The sequence below is a fragment of the Aptenodytes patagonicus genome, chromosome 4 (genome assembly GCF_965638725.1).
Source record: "Aptenodytes patagonicus chromosome 4, bAptPat1.pri.cur, whole genome shotgun sequence".
Classification (NCBI taxonomy): Eukaryota; Metazoa; Chordata; class Aves; order Sphenisciformes; family Spheniscidae; genus Aptenodytes; species Aptenodytes patagonicus.
In genome coordinates this window covers 37,746,924-37,772,371 of record NC_134952.1, presented here as the reverse complement: position 1 = coordinate 37,772,371, position 25,448 = coordinate 37,746,924, and the positions used below count along the sequence as shown (strand labels likewise).

Below are 25,448 nucleotides of genomic sequence, written 5' to 3'. Positions count from 1 at the left end.
TCAGTGCTGCTCACTAGGTATTTTACCTGCAGCTGTGCAACCACTGGAAGAAGCACAAATATAACGACCGTGAGACTTGCTGGGATAATCTGGAAGCGGCTGGGGGATGCCCCTGTGCTGCACACGGGGAAGGGAAGGGTGAGGTCTCCGGAACCGGGGGGTGCCGGGAAGCCTACACCACCAGCCGGGACACGCAGCGGGCTCGTTTCGTTTCTGGCGATGGTGCTCCCGTGATAGGACAGGGAGGCGGGCGGTGGGGCGCGGGCTTCCCGGCCGGGAGACGGCGGCCGCTGCCCGCTGCGGGACCGGCAGCCGCGGAATAACGACCCCGCCTCGCCCGCGGTGCCGGACCGTGCCGCGCCGCGCCGTGCCGGGGGTGTGCCGGGGGCGGAGCGGCCCGGGCCCTGCCGTGCCGTGCCGTGCCGTGGCGGGGGCGGAGCGGCGCGGAGCGTGGACAGCCGGCCGCGGGAGGCAGCGCGTCCGCGGGAAGGCATGTCCGTGCCCATGCCCGTGCCCGGCGGCGGGCGGTGAGCGGCCATGCCGCGCAGGGCGGAGCGGTGCCTGCAGATCGCCCCGCACTCCCTGGCCATCGTCCTGGGCGCCGCGGCCGGGGGGCGGCCGGGGGGCGGCGGCGCGGGGCCGGCGGCGGAGCTGGGCCGCCACCGCATCGGCTACGAGATCTTCGCGGACTTCAAGCGGGAGAACATGCAGCACTTCTGGGACCGGCGGGCCACGGCGGCGGTGGCCGAGACCTTCTTCCTGGGCTGGATCGACGAGCAGGTGCTGCTGGTGCAGGGCAAGGAGGAGCACCTGGAGGTGCTGCGGCAGGGCTGGGCGCGCCGCTCCCTCAAGCCCCCCAGCGGCTTCCACATCAAGTGCCTGGGTAGGTGCCGGCGGGGCGCCGGGGGGGGGCTCTCCGCCCCGGGCGGGGGCCACGGCGGCGGGGCGAGCGCGGCGGCGGCCCCGCGGAGCCGCCCCCGGAGCGCCCGCCGCCGGTGCCCGGCGGGGTCAGGGACCGGGGGGCGGAAAGGGGGCCCCTCCCCGCCGCGGGATTTGCGCCCCCAAAAGTGGGTGGGCGCGAAAGGGGTGAGCCGGGACGGGACCGGCGGCGTTACGGGGATGCGCTGCGAGTCATTGGGGTCCGCCGGAAGAGCTGCGGGCGACCGCTGTAGGGTCGGGTTGGAGAGGTGCGGTTCCCCGTTTCCTTCAGCGGGCGAGGTTAAAGCCATAAATTGTAAATTTTGGAATATACCCCTTGCGGGGGGAAATGCCGGCTGTCCTTCCGTGGGCCAGCTTCTGCGGCTCGCTCCGTGGGCAAGCTCGTCTCCCGCGTTTCTGTACGGGGGCATCCCGCACCCTCCTGAGCTCAGAGATCTTTACACAATTCAGGAATAGCTGGTGACATTTACAAAGAGTGCCAGCTTTCAGTTCATTAAAAATAATAATTTCTAGCATTAGAAATCTAAAAAGTTCATTAAAAATAATAGTTTTAGCATTTGTAGTCTTGCTAAACCAATATTTCACTTTATAGTTGGATCTGCTTGGTAGCTTGAACTTGTGTCACAGTGTTGCTGTGAAGGTGTCTTCCATGGCAAGAAGTGGTAGTAGGAGATGAGGAATGTATGGTTTTCTGCGGTGCGAGGCAGGTGGCTTTTGGAGCAGTAAATGGCAACTCTGTCGTGCCGTGGTGGGCTGAAGATTCAAGTTACGGTGTGCTCCCCCAAGGGAGTCCCACCTCTGTGCAGCGCAGCCTAGGAACGAGCACGTCTCTTCCTGAATTTTCTTCAGGAAACAAAAAAATCCTAGCATGGAGAGCAAAAATGTTTGCAGCACTTATTTTGACATAAGAAAAACCCTCTAACAAGTAAAGCTGTGGCTATTTGGTGTATATGTTGGGGAGTTGTTCAGAACAATACAACTGGAGTTTTCCTTAGGATTTAAGGTAACTTGCAACCTTCACAGCTTGAAACACACAGCTTCTCTTACGGAGAGAAGACAAATTTTGAGGATTTGTTTTATTGCTGTGAAGGTCTCGTTGCTTCCCATGGCCGCTGCAGTGGTGATGGTGAGGCAAACTGTCTTTTCCTTATGTACAGCTTCTATCATCTGTGTCTTACGCAGCGGGCACCTGGAACAGGTCACGGATGCTCTCTCTGCACTGGGAGTTTCAGATCCTTAAAATGGGATGCTCCCGTGCATTTCGTTTAAAAAATTAGCTTGAGTAAGGTTCCTGCAAAGAATGGAGCGTGAATATTCGGTGTTTCTCAGTTTCCTTTTTTAATCTCGGTTTTGAATGTTTTTAGCTGTTGCTGTCCTTCTGGAACAGGCAATGCAGAGTCTGATCACTTCTGTTCATGGGCAGACTTGTGTCTCGCACAGTTTTCAGACACTTCTCTGTCACTCACTGTTTCCTCATCAGACTTATTCTTATATTACCATTTCTTCCGTGCTGAGAGGGAAGCTCAGGACAAGCTGCCCATTTAAAAATGAGCTGATGGACCTTTTTTTCCCTCATTATAGTGAAATTTCCTCTGAACCTCTGATGACAAAACAGTGCTGGAGAACAGGTGGTGAATCCTATTCTGGTGATAGAAAATTTTTCTGTGTTCCACCAATATTTAGAGGAGGCTAAAAAGTTGGGTAGCGGACTTGCATTGTGGCGGGAGTTTGGATGGAGTTGCTGTTCGTGGCCAGCAAACAAGGGGAGAAAACCTGCATGTGCTGCTTTCCACCCAAGGCTGTTAAATCCTTATGCCTTTACTTTTGCAACAAAGTGTGGTGGTAAGCGTAGAGATACGGAGAGTGGTTAGTGCTAGCTGCTCCGTGTAGCTCGTGTGGGCTTTTTGGCTCCAATTGGACCGAGGTTGAAGAGCTTTTGAATGGGTGCCATCGCCTGACGGAGCGTAAGGGTCAGTGTGTGATTTTTGGGGTGTCCCTGGACCCTACCCATCGGACGACATTCCTCAGCCCGCTGCGCAGGAGGGCTATGGAGGGGTGCGCTCTGACCTTGATGTTACTAAAGCCAGACAAGGAATGTAAACAGGTCTTTGTGGCCTGTTTTAAAATATGGAAACACAGCTTTTGCTAGAAGTTCACGTTAATAAGTAAGCTCGTTGGTGTGTAAATAATACGCATTCCTTGGGGGGTTATCTTTGCTGCGAATTTACAAAAGACTGGAGCCAAAAGTTTTCACTTGACTTTAAAAATAGCAAATGCCTCTCAGTGTTTGATTAAAGGCTATGAAAGAAGAGCAGGGACCTGCTGGAGTCTTGCCTGTTGTGCAGTGTCCTTAGCTGCACTAAATGAGATGGGAGCAACTGATTGATTTTTATTTTTTTTCCACTGCCTTTTTTCCACACCCAGATGGGTAATTCAGGTCTTGTATCTAAGTAGATTCAGCTTGTACTTACTGTAAAGTTAGGTAGTTAAAGAATTGTCAAAGTAACAGGCCTGGCCCATGGGCATGAGCATCTGCTTAAATGTGAGTAATTGTATTTTCAACATAATTAGGTGCCTAATGTGTAAATGGCTGTGGCTTATCTAGGAGCTTTCTCACACTTTATTCTCCACTTTGTAGCATTAAAGCAGTGAACAGTACACCTACAGACAAAAAGACAAAGTTGCCATGCTTTTCAGCTTTTAAAAAAAAGTGGTGGGTATTTCAGGCTGGGAGGAAAACCTGCCTGTTGGGAGGTGCGGGAACAGTAATATTTTACTACTGTTAATAAATAACTGGCGGGGTCAAGGGGAAAAAGTGGCATGGTATTTTTGATGAAGGTGAAGCTGCTGTTTTCTGCCGCTCTGGCCCAGCCGGTAGCTCCCATGCTGTGGTGGGAATAGGGGGTTGCCGTGGCCAGGCATAGCAGTGAGGGGGTGCATGGAGCTGACCCGGGGGGGGGTGTCTTTCTCTGCACCCCAGGGCCGTGGGGGTACCCGGGCAATGCCATGGCAGGCCGTGGGGTCAGTTCATGCAGGCTCTCTTGCCTGTCTGGCTGCTTGCAGAAAGGTGGGGGTGGCTTTCTGCCCCACCTGTCCCTGGAGTGCGGCTGGGATGGGGTAGCTGGAGGACAAGCTGCCTGCCCCAAAGTGGCGTGGGGAGAGCGTCCCGACCTCCCACTGCTGCCTGGCAGGGGGCAAGGGACAGAAATCGCCCTTCTTCTTGGCTGCATGACATCCATGCACAGGTACCGGAGAGGCTTGGACAATGCTTCCCTTCACCTGCATCGTTAAGAGCTAACATGACCCAGAAATTATGACTGCAGCCTGACTTTCAAACCTCTGCTGGTGTTGTTGACGTTTCTTGTTCGTTGCGGTCCAGAGCCTTGGCTGGTCTGATGAGTATTGGGTTGCGATGGCCACGGAGATAATAACTGGAGGAAAAAGTAGCTGGTGAGGAGGAGGGAATACTAAACCTCTAACATGCACAGCATGTTTTCTGCTGCTGGGATTGTAAAATGTAAACCAGGAGGAGACTCATCGCTGAATAGTCTTTCCACGTTTAAGTCACCCTGGCTTGATAACGAAAAGTTCATGAAAGTATACTCTGTAGTTAACAGGGACTGGACAGTCCTAGTATGCTTGGTGCAGGTGTATCTCAGCCAGAAAGTAAATGGATTAAAATCCATGTGAGTTTCCAGTGTCTGAAGATTCAACTCTTGGATTGTAAAATTAGACCCTACCGTGAAACAGGGCAGGAATATGAAGCACATCAGAGGGTTACTTTAGCACCTCAGCTTAGGGTTTGAGGATACAGGGAATGAAGTGTTTCACGTGTGTCTTTTAGAAAACTGCCAGAGAAGTAAGTTTTAAACTAAATGATTATGCCATAAAAGCTTGCTCAGCATCCGTTTTTGCAATGATCAGAGTTACTCGGGTATTAGGAAATTGGTGGGTGTATCTAGGTTTTTAAGTTGGCTGAAGGGGAAGCTTTGGGAAACATAAGCAGGCTTTGAATAAATAAAACCCCCAAACCTACATTTGCTGATTTAGAGGGTCAGGGAAACCTTATGCAAACCTATACGTCCCATGATGAAATTCATTGTCTTTGGTAAGAGTGATTTGAAGCTTTCTTGTAACTTTGCAAGGCTTTTGCAACTTAAGTCTTTAATGAGTGTTATTATTTTAATAAGATTTCTGTCTTTGACACACCTTCCATTTGCACCCACTAATATTTGTCATCCTGGAAGCTGAATTTTTTTTTTTCCCCTTTCAGCTCTTCTGTGCAAGGCGCTGCTGGTGTAGCCGGATGTTCCACCTCATTTTTGTGCCTTCATTGCCTTTTGTGTTCCCAGTTGAGACTTCCTTCAGTATCTCTTGCACTTGATTTCTATGTCTTGGACAATGGGCATCTTTGAGAGGTTTTCATACGCTTCGTGGAAGGGCCGTGCCCTTTTGTAACGACTGCTTGAAAAGAAGTGACCCAACTTCACAATAACCCTCCGGTCGTGCCCAAAGCAATTTCTCCAATTAGAAGCTGATGTTTCAAATGGAGTTTTCAAGAAATGTACGTGCAATAATTAAACTAACTAGCAGGAGTTATAATTCAGTGAAGTCGGCGAAGCCAGGCTGTTGTCCATTGTTCCTGCTCGGCCAGGCATGGGGGGGGAAACTTTTTTTTGCCGCGCTGGGAGCTGGAGCTAAGTGCTCCCTTTCTTTTGTCTCCCTGCTGTGTTCTCTCTTGCCACAAAAAATTAAATTAACACCCCACCAGTTTAGGTTCAGTAATTTTCACAGTGAGTTTTCCAGTCATTAGTGGATGATTATGGTGCAGTGTAGACATTTGGACATTAAATGTTATTCATCTATAGCCAGTCATAAAACGTGACTTGTCTTTTTTCTTCCCAATTATCTCCTTTATATCATGAAAATTTCTTTTCAGTGAGGGAGCGTTAGGTTTCATAGTAATAAAACCTCCGAGGAGGAGTTTACCGCACACTCATCTACACCTTTTGTATGCCTCATGGTATTACCATGGGAACTTCAGGGGATTTAAACTACAAATTTTTTTTTTCTCCTTCTCTCCCACACAACCTTAGAGCTGGTTAGAGATCCACTAAGCACTTTTTATATCTTTGAGGTGGTTATTGCAGCCCCCCGCAAAAAAAGAAGGTAAACTTCAGCTGATGGCCTGGCTGAGGTGCTTGTGAATTTACTTCCAACTTTGAGCAAAGAACTTTGCTGCTCAGAAGTGTTGGGTTGGGCTTTTAAAGTGCTTTGTAAAAGCAGCTTTTAGAGACTGGGGAGAGAAAGGCAAGAGCTAAATGAGTATGGACTGCATATAACGTGCCGGATTTCTCAGTATGTGGTTTGTGCTCACTTTTTGGTAGTGAAATCTTGGGATCAGAAATGCTTTTTGCTCTTTAAAGAAAGCTGTGGATGGTTTGCCAGACTAACGCAGGTTATCTAAAATGTATTGTGAAAATAAAAAACACACAGGAAGGAAAGATATGACCTATTTAATTTCATTTCTTTTTCTTTTTTTCATTCCACGCAGCTTCTCCTGAAGAAGCAAAGTCAAATACACTGATGGATGGTATTCATTGTGCAACTCAAGTGAAGGATTTATAAGGTTAATGGCCAGCTAGTACTGTCTCCCCACCTCCTTTCCCCCCACAAAGAGCACCATTGTATGGTAAAGAGTCCTTCCCGGTGGCAAATAAGTCATCCAGCCTTGCAAGTTAAGTGTACGCTCTGTGTAAAGAAGCGGTGCTGTAAGGGAACTGCGGTGGCCGAGCGCAGCCCTCGGCTGTGGGGCTCTGCCGAAGCGGAAGTGGCACCCGGGCTCCCACTCTCTCCATCTCTTTGTCTGTGTGTGAGGGTCCGGTCTTCAGTTAAACACTCCTCGTTTCCGTCCTCAAAAGGCCCTTGTCTTTGCCAGGGAGCGGCATGGCAGGTGCCCAGTGAACGAAGCCCTTGTCAGGTGTTATTCCCAGCACTTAAACGGGCTCCTGGGCTGCCAGCATCACATGCCGGCAGGCCACTCGCTAAATCACCTTTCCATCTGTCCCGCTCTTCTTTTGTACATAGTCATTTTTGGTTTTAAAAAGGCTGCGGTGGATGGGGTGCCTGGGGACCATGGCAAGGGATGGCCACGGGGCCACCAGCCACAGGCACCCCCATCCCGCCCACTCCTCTTTGCGGTTTTGCGGCACAAAAACTCAGTAATGCGTTCCTAACTTTGACCTGTCTTTGTAATTTGCTAGTTAGAGGCATGTTGCTTAATATTTTATTTATCAAATTGTAATGATTTTAGTGGACTAAGTTCAGACCTTCTACGCATGTTGCCGCAGTTTAAAATTTAGCTTGGAATGGTTTGGTTTGATTCCTGGAGAGACGTGCGTTTAGTGCAGAGATGTTACAGGAATAGTCAGCCATGTATGAAAGTGCTGCTATCCCTGGGCTTGAGGGACAGGTTTTTGATTCGGCTCCTTTGTAAAGGGAATGGTAACGAAGTTGGTGCTCTCTCCCAGCTCTTCTGGTGCTGTTGCCTCGGGCCATTCATCCAGATGGTGAACCTGTCCTCCTTTCTGCTGGCCAGAAGAATTACAGCTTGTCCCCCAGGTAGGGCATGCCAAAGCTTTACCATGTTCTCGTCTGCATTCGAGACATCCATTTAGAGAGAGTAGCAGAAAAGATGCAACCCAGACGGATTGGGTGTCCTCCAAGACTCTTGGCATCCAAAGCTGCCTTCTGAGCAACATCACTCCTTCCCTTGGCTTCGGCAAACACGTGATGGCCAGGTTCCTCTTGTCTTGGTAGTCAAGTAAAGGCTGAAGTGCTCAGAGAAAATAAAAGCTACAACCAGATGGTGGTTTCCCTTGCAGAAACTGTGGCTGTGAAATGTGAGGACGGGAGGAACTTCTTAATAATTGTTTTCTGCAGTAGCAGAAATTTAACGGGGTTCTGAAAATTCAAGCTCTCTCCAAACTTTGTTTCTTTGTTTTAAATACAAAAGCATAAATGTTTTGATTATTTTCTGATGATGTTGACTGCTGGGAATGTTATTGCAGTCTCCAGTTTCCAGTATCGAAACTGCTCCCTGGGTGGGTCAGATCTGGAAAGGTTTTTAAGGATATTGTGTTCTTCTTGAAATAAAATCCCTTCACCTAATATGTAAACATGCTTTCTTCTGTCCGATGCACTTGATCCCTCAGTTTATGACCTGGGATTTCACCTGAGACCTGCGATGGGAAATATCTCAATGTTAAGAATGTACAAACACGTCTATTTTGATGAAAGAAAATGCTTTCCTGTTGACATTTGAGCAGGTCTTCACGGCTCCTTTTTTAATCGGGCTCCTGTTCTAAGCCACAATAGTAATTCAAAGGTCGATAACTACCCAGGGAATCTGAATAGTGGTTCTTCTAGTTGCTTTTTTTTTCTGTAGCAGAAGAGCAATGGTGTAATATTGCCGTCGGCACTTATTAAGCCTGTTTTTGGTTTTCTTATGGAAGAAAGTTACTATACTGTGCACTTAAATATGCACAGTATAATGACTTCTGTAGTGTGTTTTCTGGAGCTGGAGTACTTCTAACCCATGCAATATGAGACTTCGTTGTTGTTCTTCTGGGGGGTGGGCGGGATGGGACACCAAAACAGCAGAAGTCTGAGTAAAATACAGCAGCCTTTTAGATTAACCTTGAACTCCACTGTCAGATGATTAACGAAGGGATATGCAGGTGTATCAAAGATTGCTTTTTTAGAAAGGCAAACCAAGTCACTTAAACTCTAGGAAACGACTCAAAACTTGGTTCTTTACAAAATCTACACTATGACAGTGAAAAATGTTTCTATCTGAAGAGCATGGTTTGGGTACCTTCATGAAGTTTTAGTTTTAAAGCAGTTTTTGCTAGCTGTTAGTGCTTCAGAAGGTACATGTGCTAGCTCATGCTTGTTTTGGAGGAGAGCGAGGATGCTGAAGGGTCCATTGCTGGCCCTGGTATGGGGAATCCCACCGAAAGAGATGGGGGCTCTCGGAAGGTGACAAGTCCCAGTGGCTTTCCCAGTAACATGGCCTAAAATGCAGTGGCCAGCAGGACTAGGCTGGCCGCGGGGCAGGCTGATTCCTCCTTCTGGTGCCAGCAGAAGAGGAAGAAAGGTGTGTTTTGGGAGGGGAAGACCTGTGGCTGAGCAGTGGCTCAGTCCCTGTGTTGGTAGCAGGGCAGCGTATCGCTGTGTCCATCCTTACCAGTAACCGCAGCTCCAGTAACTGCTGCTTATCTGCTGCCTTGAAGTTGCGTCTGCAGTAACGTATGCTTTCACTGGGTGTTCAGAGGCTCTCAAGAAGGAACAAGACTGCAAGGACTTTGTTTAACACGAGCTGTAAAACTTGCGATGTATTATTAGCATTAGAAGAAGATGGGTGCTGCCAGTGTGTTTGAGATTTGGCAGCAGAGTCTTAGGTATTATTGTGGGGCTATAAAATGAGTGTTTCTTTTTTAGAAATGGGAACTTTTTTTTGTCTTTTTAAAAAAGCCTATAGCAAGTCTAGTGAAACTTTTAGCTTAAGAAGACAGACAAATTAATATTCATTCTTTCAGACTGTAGTTGTATTTTCCACTTTGGTAATAATATCCATGGATACCTTTCTATATGCAAAGAGTATGGAAGAAATAGATAGGTTTCTGGATGCATCAGCCTTTCTCCAGGTCATTATGAGGAAGACTTAATAGCGTAATAAATATGTTGTCTCTACTTACCTTGTCTTACCAGTATCCTTGGTTCCATAAGCTTATAGAGCCCTGCAACTGTGCCAATAGCAATGCATACAGTTCTTTACTGATGTCCCTTCCCAAAGAGATCAACCTAACATAAATGGGATTTATCACTGCCTGTTAATTTATTGTGTTCAAATTCTACAGAGAGGTAATCGAAGTCTTGTAAGCTCCATGTGATGCTGCAGTGAACTTCTATATGTTTGGTGGGCTTTTTTTTTGTTTTGGCGTTGGGGTTTGGGTTTTGGGGGGGTTTTTTTGCCCCTTTTCTTTTAGGGGGGCTGTTTTAGTCAAAGGATTCTCGGTGTGTTATTTGGCTGCCAATAGTGCTCAGACTGCCCTCGAACCTTCCAGCCGCTCCTCAGCCTGTGTAGGAGTGGACTCTACCCTTGCCTCCCGCTCCGGCAGGCCGGCATTAAATGTTTGCTCTCCTGCTTGTGCGTGTTGCAGGGTTAGTGCCCAGACAAGTTCCCTTTTCATTGACAGATGAAATGACAATAGCTGGCATTAAAAGCAAGCTGAGTGTTTTCTTTGGGTTTCCCTGAAGGGCCTCCTTTGTCTCCGCCGTCTCCGCTCAGGGAGACCCATACACCTTGCTTAATCCGAGGGTGCTGTCGAGATGTTCTAGCTTCTGAAGCCAGAGGTAGGTCAGCCCCCGTGCAGAAGATTTCCACCCGCTCGGCTTGCCTGCTAGCGGGAGCCTCCCGGTGAGGCCTTGCAAATGGGGCCTGTCAAGTGGGATGGTCCAGGCTAACGTGGGCAGTCTTGAGAGCCCAAAGAGAGGGTGAAACGTCCACAGCACTGGGAAGGAGAGTAGAGGAAGGAGGTCCTGGTGGACTGTCACAAACTCGGTGTTTATATGGCTGTTTAAGTCAAAGGAGGAGCAGATTGTGGGTGGTCGGATGAGCCTGAGTGGAGGTTTTCAGGTGCCTGGTGTCGCGCTGTGTGTGGCCCTGGTCCGGCTGTGAGAAGTCAGCAACTCGCCTGGGCTGTAGGGATGTCCTAGTTAGCCACGTGTTCACAAGGCAGTTTAACCAGTTGAAAACCAGGGTTTTAAGGTCTATTTTAAAGCAAAGACAGTATTGAACATACTAGACACTATTAGCAGGAGAGGTTATTAAAAAATAAATAAAAGGGTGTGAATTTTCTCCCTAGTTCAATTTGAGAAAAGAGAATTTAAAAGGCCACATTCACCCACTGTTTCTGAAGTGGGGCTGAAAAAAGCTTCGAGGACGCTGAGCTTTCCTGCCATCATTGATAATTTGTCACAATTATCCTTTGGTTAAAAAGACATACTTTCTTGGTGTTACTGACTGAAAAATCCTATGCAATTAAAGAGGAAAACGTTAGTTTTGTGAGAAGCTGTGGAGAAGAATAGTCGTGAAGGGGTAAACAGTGGGTAAATAGGGAGCCGGAAAATAATAACTTTCAGTCCCTGCAATCTTAGATGCTCTAGAAACAAATATATTTTTCAAACAGGCATCTTCAGACCAGATGTCACCCTTGTAAAGAAGCCTCCTTTACGAATATCAACATCTGGAAGGAGTGGGAGACCAAGAGAGAAAGGAGGCCAGCTAGGTTTTTAGTGATATAAACAGATAATCTTGGATGTAGTGTTTCATGTGGTAGGGAGGCAAGTCTGAGAGGTGTCAGGTCTGCTCTGTTTTTATCGAAAGCAGAGACTTGAATAGTACTTAATGCATTTTCTTAGGAGGTCTAGCTACGTGGTATCGTCTCCATCTTTCAGATGATTGCGAGGTGCCTGCAAAGTGGGGAAGGAGGAGTGTAGGACTCATAGGGCTGTGAAGCTTTGCAGTGTTTCTCAGAGAAAGTTTGAGTTCCTTCATAAAGATATGTCTGAGGGTGTATATAATGTTTTAAGTGCTGTACAGAGGTTTCCCATTACCTTGAGTGGTCTTGATTCAACAAGATGCAGATGCCCGCATGTGCTCATAGCAAATTAAGTCTGACTTTGGTGGGAGGGCTCACATTTTTAATTATAGGCATGTTGTATGTTCTTGTATTCGCCTGACTGTTGTTAAGAGACTTACCTGAGCAGTTAATCTATGTGGTTAATCCCAGAGTGGGTCATCTGTGTCTAAGCCGGGAGCCCTTTGATAGTTAAGCTTGCAAAATCCGGACTATTATTCTTCACATTTTGATTTTTGATGTGTACAATACTCCAAAAAATAAACAGCAGAAGAGTTCATCCAGGGTCTGTAGGTACCTTCAGGAAAAGTACAAAGAGGAAGTCATAATTAATACTTCTCCAATAAAAGTATGAAGAGGAAATCTTAATTAATACTTTGTCAAGAAAGATGAAGTCACAAAAAGTAGGCAACTTGACCTACAATCATTCTGGTTTCTTTCCTTGGGCAGGAATTAGGCTATCATCTTGTCATTTTTCATTTATGGCAGTAGCTTCTAGCCTTTAGTTTATAGACTTCTTATTAATTCAAGTCCTTTGCTTTTGTTTCCAAGGTATTTTCTGATTGTTAGTTTGTTAGAGGTGTACAGCTAGAGCTCCTCGGTGAAGCCAATGCCAAATAGCTGTTGGAAGGTCTGTAGGGACTTGCTTCTTGGCTACCTTTCAAGCGCAATATGGCTGTAAAATGTTTTAGTCTCAGAATCACTACATCTATCATTGTTCTGCTTTTCTCTGTCAATAGCTAGTCTCATTCAGTGACATATTTTATCTTAAAGAGGAAAGTAGATTTATCTGTATGCCGGCGCATTAGTCTTTTTAATTTTTCTGCTCGGATAATTGTTGGGCTTCAGGTTTCAGTGGTTACTTTAAATTAATCCCAGTGCCGTCTTTCCAATATCTTCAATGTTTGTGTTGAGACAGAGGACAAAACATATCCTGTCTGTTGGGAACCACTAGACACCAATCATCCTGTGAGATGGAAGAAAAGTGAGCCACAGACTTCAGAGTTGATTTTTGTGACGAGTGATGGAGGTAAAAAGGAAATAATTTTGACAGAACTTTTTTCCCACTAGCTAGGAAAATGTTGAACAACTGGGACCTGCTGTTTAAATTTTTTCTTGTTTCCATGCTGTTGAACACTTTTGCTCAGTGGCTTGTGCACCCATTTCCAATTCCTGAGGATTTTCCATTGCTTTGAATCATTTACATTGCCTCCTGTCCCAGTGAGTAATAACCCGCCAGCGTAATGGTCCTCAGCTTTCTTTAGTTTGCACATTGCTGACTTTCCAGTGGAAATACAGCAAATATAAGTGTCACTTTTCACTTTTACCTTTCTGTAGACCTTTTGGAAAGGAGTTCACAGATCATTTGGGGTTCTGCAGACCCCAAGTTGAAAACCACTGACCTCGCCAAGCCCAGCATTTAACACCTGAGTGTGCAGGTACCTGCGCAGCCAAAGCTTGTGCTCCCTTACCCAGTGTGCTGCAGACTTCATCAAACCTTCCCTTCTCATAGTTCCCAATTCCTGATCTATGGCAGCTACCCTGAACTTCAGTGCTTGCTCTGCACCTTTTCCCCTTTTCCTCCCCTCTTCAAGGACACCTGCATTGGTAACTTTTGGAGCAGCGATGGCTGGCACTTCGGGGGCTGCCTGCTGGAAAGCTTGGTCCAAACGTTGCTCCTTGTCTTGTGTTTGACAGCACAAGTGCTTCAGGGCAGAGAACTTGGTGGCTCTGTCAGATCGATGTTGCTCTGGGCACTGCCGCGCTGACCGGGAGCTGAAGGCCGTAGGTGCTCTTACAGTGCAAACCCCTAGATAATTATACTCACATACAAGGTTACTTGTGAATGAGAGGTAATCTGTAAATAGGCAACTGGGCAAAGAATTCTTGCTCAAAACGTGCCTGGATTTGCTTTACCTGTTTTCTCACTGCTTGGGCTGCAGTAATTACTTGTGGCACCCCTCAGCCTGCTTCATGAATGAGTTGCATGCATAAGTCTTTTGAAAGCTTTAGTAGAGCTATGGCGAGTTTGCAGTCACAGATACTTAGATATGTGTTTGGCTTGAATCGGGAGCCATAAACACATAATACTTCATAAATGGCTACCCTTACTTTATTTGCACTGGTTGTTCACTCAGAAAACGAGCGCAGGGCCCATCGGGTCAGTAGGCATAAGAGGAGGCGTGTCATACTGCCCCAGTCTGTGGTCTTGCACTCTTAGTATATGCCACGAAAACACCAGCAGTGATTGCATAGGGTGTTGCAGAAGGAAACTGGAGCCTGTGATGGTTTATATGGTGTTTCTTTCACTAAACTGCAAGATAATAATTGTTGCATGATGTTACCTATAGGTTTTAGTATTGTATATGAATTCTCACAGGCTTGTTCTTTACTAATTATGGTAAGAAAAGATGAGATTTGCACCTCAAGGCAACGCTGCATCTTCTGCTGAAGCACGTTTGTCAGTGCTGTCCGGTTCTCTTCTCTCTGTGGCAATGCACAGAAGTACATCTGGGGAAGTGACCTGCTCCCATCCTGGAAAAGTGAGGGTGGAAAGGGAAGTGGCATCTTGTGGGGTTTTCTTTTCCCTTCCTGAAACCAAGGTCTTGGCGCTTTTGCAACATGACCAAGCTTTGTTTCATTGTTAGGATCTTTGATTTTTCCTGCATGTGTTGCAGCTGAACATAAATGTATCTGAGCTAGTTTTGAGCTAGGCAGCTCAGGTATGGTTTGCATTCTTCAACTCCAGCAATAATTACGGCTTTCAGCAGTGGCTAACTCCCCTTGCTGCTCAGGCAGCCTGTGATGGGCTGCTGCAATAAGTGACTTAAGTCCCTAGACTAAAGCTAGGTCAGGCTTATCTAGACAACACTGCAGCACTGGGATACTGTAACCCTCCTTTACAAACTGAGCTGTTGCAGTAAATTCCTCAGGGCTTTTCACTTCCTGCCTTTTGAATTCCTTTTTCTGTGAGCTTAGCAAGTGTGGCTTTTACCTTTATCCGTAACTGACCTTTTCTCAATGCTATCTCTGCCTAAAAGCTTGCGCCAGCATGCAAGCTCTTGTCTTCCTCTCCACCTGTGGCTTTGTGCCAGGATCACGCCAGCCTGATGAAGTGTCGATAACAGCCTGTCCCTTCCCAGCCTACCTACCTCCCCGCTGCTTGCGGCATCAGCGTTCTGTTGGCTCTGCTCTAGCTGCTTCTACAATCTCCACCTTCCTTGGAGACATCTTGTCTCTCCTGATGGCTCCAGAAATGTCATTGGCTGCATTTGGTGCTAGCTGGGGCTGAGCCTTCAAAAGCTGACTCTTAGAATGGATATGGTGCTATTTTGCTTTGAAGTCAGACCACGCATTTTGTAAGCGGCATGTTTTTGACCCTTAAAAACATGAGATGGTTAAGGCAAGGCATGGTGCTGAACAGCATGGGAACAACAGGGTTGAGAAACCATCCGCTGGGACCTAATAGGGTAGATATGGAAAGTGCTTGAGTCAATCTTTACCAGTGTTGTCCCTAACTTGCCTTTTTTATCTCTGCTTCCTCTTCACTGAGGAAGGCGCAGGTCCTTTTTGAGATGTTTGACTACAGGAGTATAGTCCCTCCTTATAATTTTGAGCAGGAACCGAACTTCCCTCTGTATCTGCACTGCCGCAGTGGTTTGAGCTGGTGTGGGTCAGCACCATGAAGGTCTCTCAGCCTTTGCTCTCCCTTTTGCTCCGACACAGGAGCCCACAGCGAGCGAGCTCAAAGGCAAAAATCTAACCTGGGGCGAGGGGGGAGAAAAAGAGAGATCGGGATGAATTGCTCTGGACCTGCAGCCTTATCTTCTCTGCATTATAGTCTGCAAACAGGTATTTGTGGGATCACAAGGTGATTTGGGTGGGAAGGGACCTCCACATGTCTCTGGTCCAACCTCCTGCTCACAGCCACGACATTGAACCAGGCTGCTCCCGTCATCTAACCCGTAACACCCTGTTGAAGACAGCAGCAGCTAACAGCAGCTCTGGTGGATCTCGTGGATAATTTCCACATTTCCTGCATGTTTTGCTGCGGACAGGTCCTTTTGTAACTCTGGCTCCCACATAACAGGTTCCCCTGGTCCTCCTGCCTCCAGTTGCTCTGCGTAATGGGAGACCCAGGAGCACACAGCGCCGTCTGGCTGGCTCTTCCACCCACGCTGTTTGGACAGTCTTTTTTGACACAAATGGGATACCTTCTTGAACGCACAGCTGTGAACAAGGTTAGGCAGCTGATGCCTTCAGTTGCAATGTGCTTGTTCTTTAAAAAAAATAACAAAAAAGCACAAAAAACCCCCACAAAATGTTGGCCTGCCTCAGCCGTATTTGTCTGTTTTGACAGCTGCTTAAGGTGATCGACAGAGCTATAGTTGCCAGCAGCTTTTTATAGGAGCATCTCTTCTTAGCGTGCTGCTTGTTCTTGGGAAAGACTTATTTTTTGCCAGCCACTTCTTCCATGGTTTACATTTTTTTGCCAGAAACCCAGCAATAGCTGCTTTAAGTAGTTGTGGTATACCTTTTGAAATGGCCAGTAAGCCTGACCTTTCCTTAATTTTAAATGCTGAGAAATCAGGTTGTAATGACTTGGTTAATTTGTTTTCTGTAACTTCCATTCACCAAGTGCTCTTTCTTTCTCTTGTAACCTCATTTTTCCACTTGTTTTGTGACTTTTTTGTCTGCAGTTGACCTGCTCCTTGAGCAACCACAGTCTTTTTATTCAGCTCATTAAATCATGTTTTCAGTCTGGCTTTAGACTCACAAACTATTCTTGTTAGTGAGCATTTCCTTCTTATCTCCTTCCTTTCATTCTTATCTCAGCCTTTTGGCAGAAAGCACTTAACAGCGGCTGTGGGCCTTGAAGTTGGGCCTTGAGTAGGGGGGGAGGAGACATTGACCATTCATGCTTTAATTTCAGTGTTTCTGCAGCCTGATTGATAACCTCGGGGCTATGAAAATATGTGCTTCATTGATTCGCAGAGAATTAATCTTCTGAATAAATGATTAAAAAAAAAAAGAAACCCTAGTTATGTATTTTTGCGTAGACTGTGATGTCACTAAACCCACAGAAAACGTAAAAAGTTTGTGTGCTTTCTGGCCCATCTACTACAATTCCTAATACAACAGATCTGTTAATCTGCTCCTGAAGCAGCGTTAGACTGGTTGTGTTCAGGGTGGCTGGTCAGCAGATTTGGGGGACCACACCACACCACAGTAGATCTGGAAAGGGACTAGTTAAAGGAAGAAGCCATCTAGATGGATGACCCTTGTGCTTTTAGGAGCAAAAACCCTGGTGGGTTGCTGGAGGAGGCAAGCTTGGTAACTATAGAGCTTCGCATCCCATCTTACATAAAAGATCCAACTTCATTTGCATCAGTGGGAATTTTCCAGTGACAGTAGGAGTTAGATTGTGTTTCTAGTGAAATGAGAAATAGAGATGCCTCAAGCTAAGGGGAACACGGGAGAGAAAGAATATATGAAAACACAGACTTTGTGATTTGTCTTATTCTTTCTCCTAATATCCATTTCCTCTCTTCTTGCCCAAGAAAATATGTTTTGCCATTGAATTATTAACAGATCGGCTTCTGAGGGTCCAGCCAGGAAATACTTTTCTGTCTCCAGAAATGAGAGTGCTCTTTCAGAAACAATTTACAGCTGTCCTCGTGGTTGTGAAGATAACATGAATAATGGCAGGTGGGTAAAACTGTTCTGGAAGTGCTGGAGCCAAAGTCACCCTAGACTCAGTAAAGAGGAGAGGTCACACTTTTTAATGTTATTCTAGGCTACTATGAAGGCTGCTGGTAAAGTTGAATATTCATGTTATTTAGTTGCTAGCAAGAGTAAATACATTTTCCTATTATCTTCTGGACAAACTGTAGCTTTCTTTGTAGTACTGTAAGTGGCTGGTTTCAGGTGAATTGTAGAAGACATGGTGGGATAAAATCAAGCAGTTCTCTGCTCATGTCTTCCAGTTATTCTGCTTTACATTTAAACAGTTCAGAAGCATGTGTGTGTAAGCAAAGTTTTCCTGCCAGTTGAGCGAGATTATATACTTTTCCTGATGGTATAACTCATACAAAATAGGCTGTCCAAAGCATCACTAGAAATACAATATAGTGGCATTTGCAAGCCCAGGCAATTATATACAAGATTTTCTAAATGTAGAATCCAGAGCTGCCTGTCTGACTAATGCATTGGTAAGGGCATGCCTGACTTTATTAGATAGCAGTCTATTCTTTGGCTTTATTAAATAGGAGTTTATTCTTTGATCAAGTCACTAAAGCTTTTTTTTTTTTTTTTTTTTTCCCCTTTCTGACTAGCTAGCAGTGTCCTGGGCAAGCTATCTCACTGTTAGCTCCTGACTCCTTGAAAGTAAAAGCATTGTCCTGTTTCTTTGGAAGTTTCTGAAATTTATTACTGTACATCATAAACAGGGAGGGGAAAAATATAGACGATGTGTTAAAAGGATTATTGTTGGTGCCGTTTGTATTTCCTTCTCTTAGTCCATTTGCCACTCATTTAAATGAAATCTCTTTTCCTTCGCCGTCCCATGTTTGTGTTGGGTGTCAGCCTGTGTTTATGGTGGTGGTGTTGGGCATCCCACACTGGCACTCATGACTGGCAGTTCAGGCTGATGAGTGGACAATGCTGAGAACGCAGATGCACAACAAACGCAATTAAAATGTCTTTGTTCCTTTTAAGAACATGTTGTTAGGTATGTTTAAATGCAAGGGTGTGAATTACCTTCCTAACTACAGTTGGCGTTTTTGTTGTTTTTTTTTTTTTTTGAAGGTCACTGCTTTTCCATTGGAGGAGTTTTTGTGTATTTATTCTGGCTGAGAATACAAACCAACAAATGTTTTCGCTCAGCCTTCTTTAGGCAGCAGCCCAAGTACTCAGGCACTTCAGTCTAAAGGATATAAAAACATTTGAGAAACATACTCAAGACGATAACAGAAAGGTAAATAGAAAATTGCAGAAACTAAGGCAGGAACTTAGGCTTCCTCTTTGATTCTTTGAAACTTATAGTGTTTTACTAGTTTGTTTCGAACTTAATGTATGATTTTTTTCCTTCTGTAAAGTTATGGTTTAAGAAATAGAAAATAAAACTGAAGATGATAGGATACCAATGTGTAACCACTGTGGTGCATAGGTATGTTGAATACTGTGTGAAGTTTGTTTCCCCAAGTTGGAAAAAAACACAACAAAAAAAAAAAAAGGGGGAAAAAAGCCAGAGAACTAGAAAAGATGCCAGGAAAGATAACAAAAGTGCTCCAAAGCATGGAGCAGCTATATTGTGGAAGCTGATTGAATTATGAGCCCTGTGGAGAAAATGAGTAGAGCAATGATGTTTTTCTGTCTTTTCTGATGTAAGGATTTGGGAGCATGAAATTGAATTATTAGGAGGTAAGCTTGAAACAAACAAAAGAGCTACTTTTTCAGAAAACATAATAAAACAATGAGAAAGTCATGTTTTAAACTTTTAGCATCCTTTGTATCTTATATGAAAGATTTCTCTGAAAAAACAACAACAAAACCCACAAAAAACCCCCAACAAAACAACCTTTCCCCCCAAAACCTGAAAGTTTTTTTCTGTTCAAAAGTAGATAGATTCATTCATAGAAGAAAAATCCAGCATACGCAAGAACTTCTTTGTATGCTGCCAGACCTTGCCTTGCTCCCCCCGTGACTAACACGGAGCCAGTTTCTGTAGCCACAGGTGGCTCCCAGAAGAGTTCACAGGAGTCATGCGTGGAGATGCTGCCTTTTCTGCTCCGCGTAGCGCCGGGTCGCCGAGTCCCAAGGGCCAGGGGGAAGTACCGTGCCTGTGCTCTCAGAGCCTTGAGGTTTTGACATCCATGGTTTGACTTGGCTGAGAAGGTGGGCAGTAGGCACTGGAGACGGGGAGCCCTTCTCGCTGAAAGCCAAAGCACGGGGTGCATTGAGCAGAAGATCCCAGCCTGGAAATGCTGCGTTTGAATTCCCTGTCATGGGTTGAAGGGGGTCAGCGCACTGGTATGCCGCCTATTGTACGATCTTCCTTCTACTTTTACAGACGCATCATTTTCTTCATCTGATAATTTGTTTCAAGGACCAGAAAAGTGAGTCTGTGGTATTTGCCCCCGTCGCTGAAAGAAAAACCTGAGGACCTCCCAAGAGCTTATTATAGAGTTGCAAGGACCTATGTGAAGCCAAGGGTTCTTGGTGTCAGGGGCTTGTTACAAAAGGAGATATTTACTACAGTATTAATTTAAAAATGGACTGTTTAATTTAAAAATGCTGAGCTTGGAACTGAGTGCAGCACATTAGTGGCTTTTGGGTCCCGATCTCTGTAAATCCTTGAAGAGGAGATTAAATGTTTCGTCACAGGGGTAGTTATGATGACTTCGGTGTGATTACTCGTGAATATTTTCCATAGCATGACCGTGAAGTACAAATATTTGGGATAACGTGTAATCTAGGGAGGTGGGGAGAATTCTTTTGTCACCTCTTTTGAATAGCACCAGCAGAATAAAGATAACATAGTCCATTAATACCTCCAATAAAAGAATTTAACACTACCTGTGCAATGTGGAACTATTTCACCTGTAACAATATCCCTGCTGAACTCTTGTGGAACATAGGGTCTCACATAGGGCCTCATTTAGGGTTTTTGCTCATTTCTGATTGTTGCTTAGGGGTTTTTTGGTTTTGTTTTTTTTTAATGTTCCTGGTGGAATAATTCAGCATGGCAAATAACATAGCATGAGACAGTTGTAGTGGGCTTTCTTTCCGTTGATATCATTCCTTAAGGTTGGGTCAGCCAATGAGAATTGATTTCCCAATTTTAGTTTGTATTGGGCTATATGTAACAGGTAGTAGGAAGGACAGCGGTAGCTGAGCCCTCTATAAGTAGGGAACACCAAGAAGCAAGATGCTCACTTGAGAGAAGCCTTTCTTACACCATCTTATGTGGTGGTTTGAGAAGTCGTTACTTGGAAATCTTCCTCTGTACAGATCTGCTCACGGGGTGGTTTCACAGGGTACAACAAGCTGAATGAAGAGCTCGTCAGCGTGCTGCCGCGACTTACCTTGCATTGACACGAGCTGTTATGGGGTGTCCCTAAGAACTGCTTTGCTCTGCTAGCCCTAAAGAAAACAAACAGCCGAGCCATGCACGTCCTTAGCATGGCAAAAATGCCAGGAGCGGTGGGGATGGAGGAAGGGCTTCCTCCCGCAGATCGGGACGTAAGGTCCAGCCCACGTGGGCTGTTGGCAATTTGTCGGGGTAGTGAGGGCAAGCTGAGTGTGTTAGGGGCTGCGTCTGTGACTGGTGTGTTTGCGTGCAAGACAGGCTGATGACAGTGTTAGGAACAAGGCATGCCGATGTTGGTGGGGCAGGCTGAGGAGAAGGAAGAAATTTTTTAATAATTAGTCCTTTGCAATAGCTTTTCCTTGCTGTGGTGGCTTCAGCGTCATTGAGTGTTATTCTCAAAATCACACCCTTGTTTCTTTTCTTGCACCTACTAGTGTGGCTCAGCCAGGCCACTTCCTGCAGTGGCAACACGCCTTGTGAAATGCCGCGTCCTAGGAGAAGGCTTTTATATCAAAGGGGGTGCTTTGGGGTAAATGCTCCCTTACGCTTCAATCTGCTGAACTATGCACAAAAACAGATTTTTGGCAGAGCATTTATTGCACTGATAACCTGCGAAAGCAAAGTAGGATTGTATATTAAGGAGGATTTATGCCGTAACTGCATGCAAGGGAATCAGGCCTTTGAAGGAACACAGGTCAGCAGGAGAGCGCCTGAAGAGCAGCACAAAGGAACTCCAGCCAGTAAGACAGCTTCATCGGGGGCCCAACTTCAATGCCTCTATGCAAATGCACGTAGCACGGGGAATAAACAAGAGGAGTTAGGGACATGCGCAAGCCTGCAGGGCTACGACCTTATTGGCATCACGGAGATGTGGTGGGATGGCTCCTATGACTGGAGTGTTGGGATGGAGGGATACAGGCTCTTTAGGAAGGACAGGCAGGGGAGATGAGGAGGGGGTGTTGCCCTCTGTGTCAATGACCAGCTGGAGTGCGTGGAGCTCTGCCTGGGGATGGATGAGGAGGCGACCAGGAGCTTGTGGGTCAGAATTAAAGGGAAGGCAGGGACAGGTGACATTATAGTGGGGGTCTGCTACAGGCCACCTGACCAGGAAGACCGAGTGGATGAGGCCCTCTATAGACAGATAGGAGCAGCCTCACGCTCACAAGCCCTGGTCGTCACGGGGGGAGGGACAACATGGCAGGGCATAAGCAATCCGGGAGCTTCCTGGAATGCGTCGATGATAACTTCCTTCTCCAAGTGGTAGAGGAGCCAACGAGGAGAGGTGCTATGCTGGACCTTGTTCTCACCAACAAGGAGGGGCTGGTGGGGAATGTGAAGCTCAAGGGCAGCCTGGGCTGCAGTGACCATGAAATGGTGGAGTTCAAGATCCTTAGGGCACCAAGGAGGGCGCACAGCAAGCTTGCTACCCTGGACTTCAGGAGAGCAGACTTTGTCCTCTTCAGGGATCTGCTTGGTAGAGTGCCATGGGACAAAGCCCTGGAGGGAAGAGGGGCCCAAGAAAGCTGGGTAATATTCAAGGATCACCTCCTTCAAGCTCAGGAGCAATGCATCCCAACAAAGAGGAAGCCAGGCAAAAATGCCAGGAGGCCTGCATGGATGAACAAGGAGCTCCTGGACAAACTCAAACACAAAAAGGAAGCCTCCAGAGGGTGGAAGCAAGGACAGGTAGCCTGGGAGGAATACAGGGAAATTGTCCAAGCAGCCAACGATCAGGTTAAAGCTCTGGTAGAATTAAATCATGGAAGGGATCCTCCTGGAAGCTATGCTAAGGCACATGGAGGACAGGGAGGTGACTCAAGACAGCCAGCATGGCTTCACCAAGGGCAAGTCCTGCCTGACTAACCTAGTGGCCTTCTATGATGGAGTGACTACATCAGTGGACACGGGAAGGGCTACAGATGTCGTCTATCTGGTCCTCTGCAAGGCCTTTGACACAGTCCCCCACAACATCCTTCTCTCTAAACTGGAGAGGTATGGATTTGATGGGTGGACTGTCCGGTGGGTGAGGAACTGGTTAGATGGTTGCATCCAGAGGGTAGTGGTCAACGGCTCAATGTCCAGATGGAGACTGGTGATGAGTGGCGTCCCACAGGGGTCTGTACTGGCACCAGTACTGTTTAATATCTTCATCAATGACATAGACAGTGGAATCGAGTGCACCCTCAGCAAGTTTGCAGATGACACCAAGCTGAGGGGTGCAGTCGACATGCCAGAGGGACGGGATGCCATCCGGAGGGACCTGGACAAGCTCGAGAAGTGGGCCTGTGTGAACCTCATGAGGTTTAACAAGGCCAAGTGCAAGGTCCTGCACCTGGGTCTGGGCAACCCCCGGTATCAATCCAGGCTGGGGGATGAAGGGATTGAGAGCAGCCCTGCCGAGAAGGACTTGGGGCTACTGGTGGATGAAAAGCTGGACATGGGCCAGCAATGTGCACGCTCAGCCCAGGAGGCCAATTGTATCCTGGGCTGCATCAAAAGAAGCGTGGCCAGCAGGTCAAGGGAGGTGATTCTGCCCTTCTACTCTGCTCTGGTGAGACCCCACCTGGAGTACTGTGTCCAGCTCTGGAGCCCTCAGCATAAGAAAGACACGGACCTGTTGGAGCGGGTCCAGAAGAGGGCCACGAAAATGATCAGGGGGATGGAACACCTCTCTTCTGAAGAAAGGCTGAGAGAGTTGGGGTTGTTCAGCCTAGAGAAGAGAAGGCTTTGGGGAGACCTTATTGCAGCCTTTCAGTACTTAAAGGGGGCTTATAAAAAAGATGGGGGCAGACTTTATAGCAGGGCCTGTTGCGACAGGACAAGGGGGAATGGCTTTAAACTAGAGGGGGGTAGATTTAGACTAGACAGAAGGAAGAAATTTTTTATGCTGAGGGTGGTGAAGCACTGGCACAGGTTGCCTAGAGAGGTGGTGGATGCCCCATCCCTGGAAACATTCCAGGTCAGGTTGGACGGGGCTCTGAGCAACCTGATCTAGTTGAAGATGTCCCTGCCCATGGCAGGGGGGTTGGACTAGATGACCTTTAGAGGTCCCTTCCAACCCAAACTATCCTATGATTCTATGAACTTAAGAGAACTAAAACTTTTGGAAGCAAATCGTAATGTCAGAGCTTAGTCCTTTGTGTGATCCAGCTGGCCCAGCCAGCCAGATCAGTGGCAGAGAGACAGCATCTCTGTATGGGACATGTCTAGTGTCAACTCAGTGCTATGGAGAACAGAGGGAAGGGAGAATGGAAGGAAAGGAATTGGGCAGAAATAGTAAAAATGAAAAGAACAGTTGGGATATACGTTCATTCGGAGAGGAAAGCCAATGTAAGTCATCCTCGGGGTCTTGTACATGTATGTGTGTATATTGTACTGTGGTGGTGACCGTATGCCCTGATGTGGCTGAGGTTTCAGTGCTTTGGCCTTTGTGTAAGCAGTATGTCGAAAAGACCCTCTGCCTTGAAGGTTTAGAAATCATTTCTAAGTTTAATGTAATTTTGAATATAGAGTATTTGATCGTCAAAACTTGAACAGAATATGTAAGGAGTGGCTTCTTGAGGAGCTGGGTTTTATCATTGGATTTTGGATTCGCAGTATATCAGTGGGCTCCTTTCCCTGCAAACTATTCTTTCCCATTAAAAAGCTCAGATGCGGTAAGATGTATTAGCGTGGAATCCAGTGGCTTTCCTTGCCATTGCATAGGATTGCTCTGCTGAGTATTTGTGCACCTTTTGGAGGATGCATTCTGTTGGCATTATGGGTACTCGCCCTCCGCTTCTGAAATAGTGGCAGAGCTTTATAAAATAGGGCCTTTATGTTTGCTTTGGGTGAGCTTTTTTATTACAGGGCAGCAGTCTACCAAAATGCATCTTCACTTGCACCAATGTGTATAAACATACTGCTTTTACTCCCTCTCGTTTCTGTCTTTGTCCAGCTTAGTTGCCTTGTGGAAGCGAAGATATGTGCATCTTGCTGGCTGACTGGTAAAACCTAACTCATTTTGCTCTAAGCCATTTCTTGAGTTTACATTACAAAAGGTAAACCCCTTTGACGCAGTGCAGAGCAGAAGTTCAGCTATTATGGGCGTAATTATCTCAGTGAAGAATGCAGGATTGTTAAGTGCTGCTGTCAAGCTGGGCTGCGTTTTAAACCTATCTGACAGGTAAAGAAGGCTAAGAAATAGCCATATTTTGCTCCCATGACCTCGTTTAAAGGTGATACAGGACCTTCCTCCTCCTGCTTTTTCTTTCCTGCAAAATACACAACTTTTGGTTAAGAGCTGAGCTCGCCGCCATCTTCCCCCCTGCAGTTGTGTGAGCAGTTTCAGCTCGATGAGGAATGCTTGATGTAATCTTCTGAAATTAGGCATGTAGGTGTGTTGTCATTATTAGCCTGCTAGTGGCCGTTTAGCTATTTTATCTCAGTTATAATTAAAAGCATGTTACCTGGAAGGGAGGTGAGAGGAGGTGGGTCAGGAAGCTGGAGGTGGATCCAAGGCGGGATGTGTTTGGACCTGTGGATGGGAAGTGTCTGGCAAAGATGGTGCCTGTAAGTGTCTTCTAGCTAACAGACTACCTTTATACTGAAAAAGGAGATTTCTGTTCCCTGAATATCCAATTTACACTGTTATTTGAAGAGTTTTTTTGCCACTTGGTGCAGCCTTCTGCACAGCTCTCCTCAAATCACCCCTGTCAATGTATGGGGTATTTCTG

The 25,448-nt window shown here is 46.4% G+C and overlaps 1 protein-coding gene across 1 annotated transcript in view; it reads left to right on the top strand.

The window, feature by feature from the left end:
- The first annotated feature begins 537 nt into the window (after positions 1-537).
- STOX2 (storkhead box 2) overlaps positions 538-25,448 on the top strand; it is a 151,643-nt gene continuing 126,732 nt past the window's right edge. Inside the window, exon 1 of the mRNA XM_076336445.1 lies at positions 538-883. Coding sequence (XP_076192560.1) covers positions 538-883 — 346 coding nt within the window. The remainder of the gene's footprint in view (positions 884-25,448) is intronic.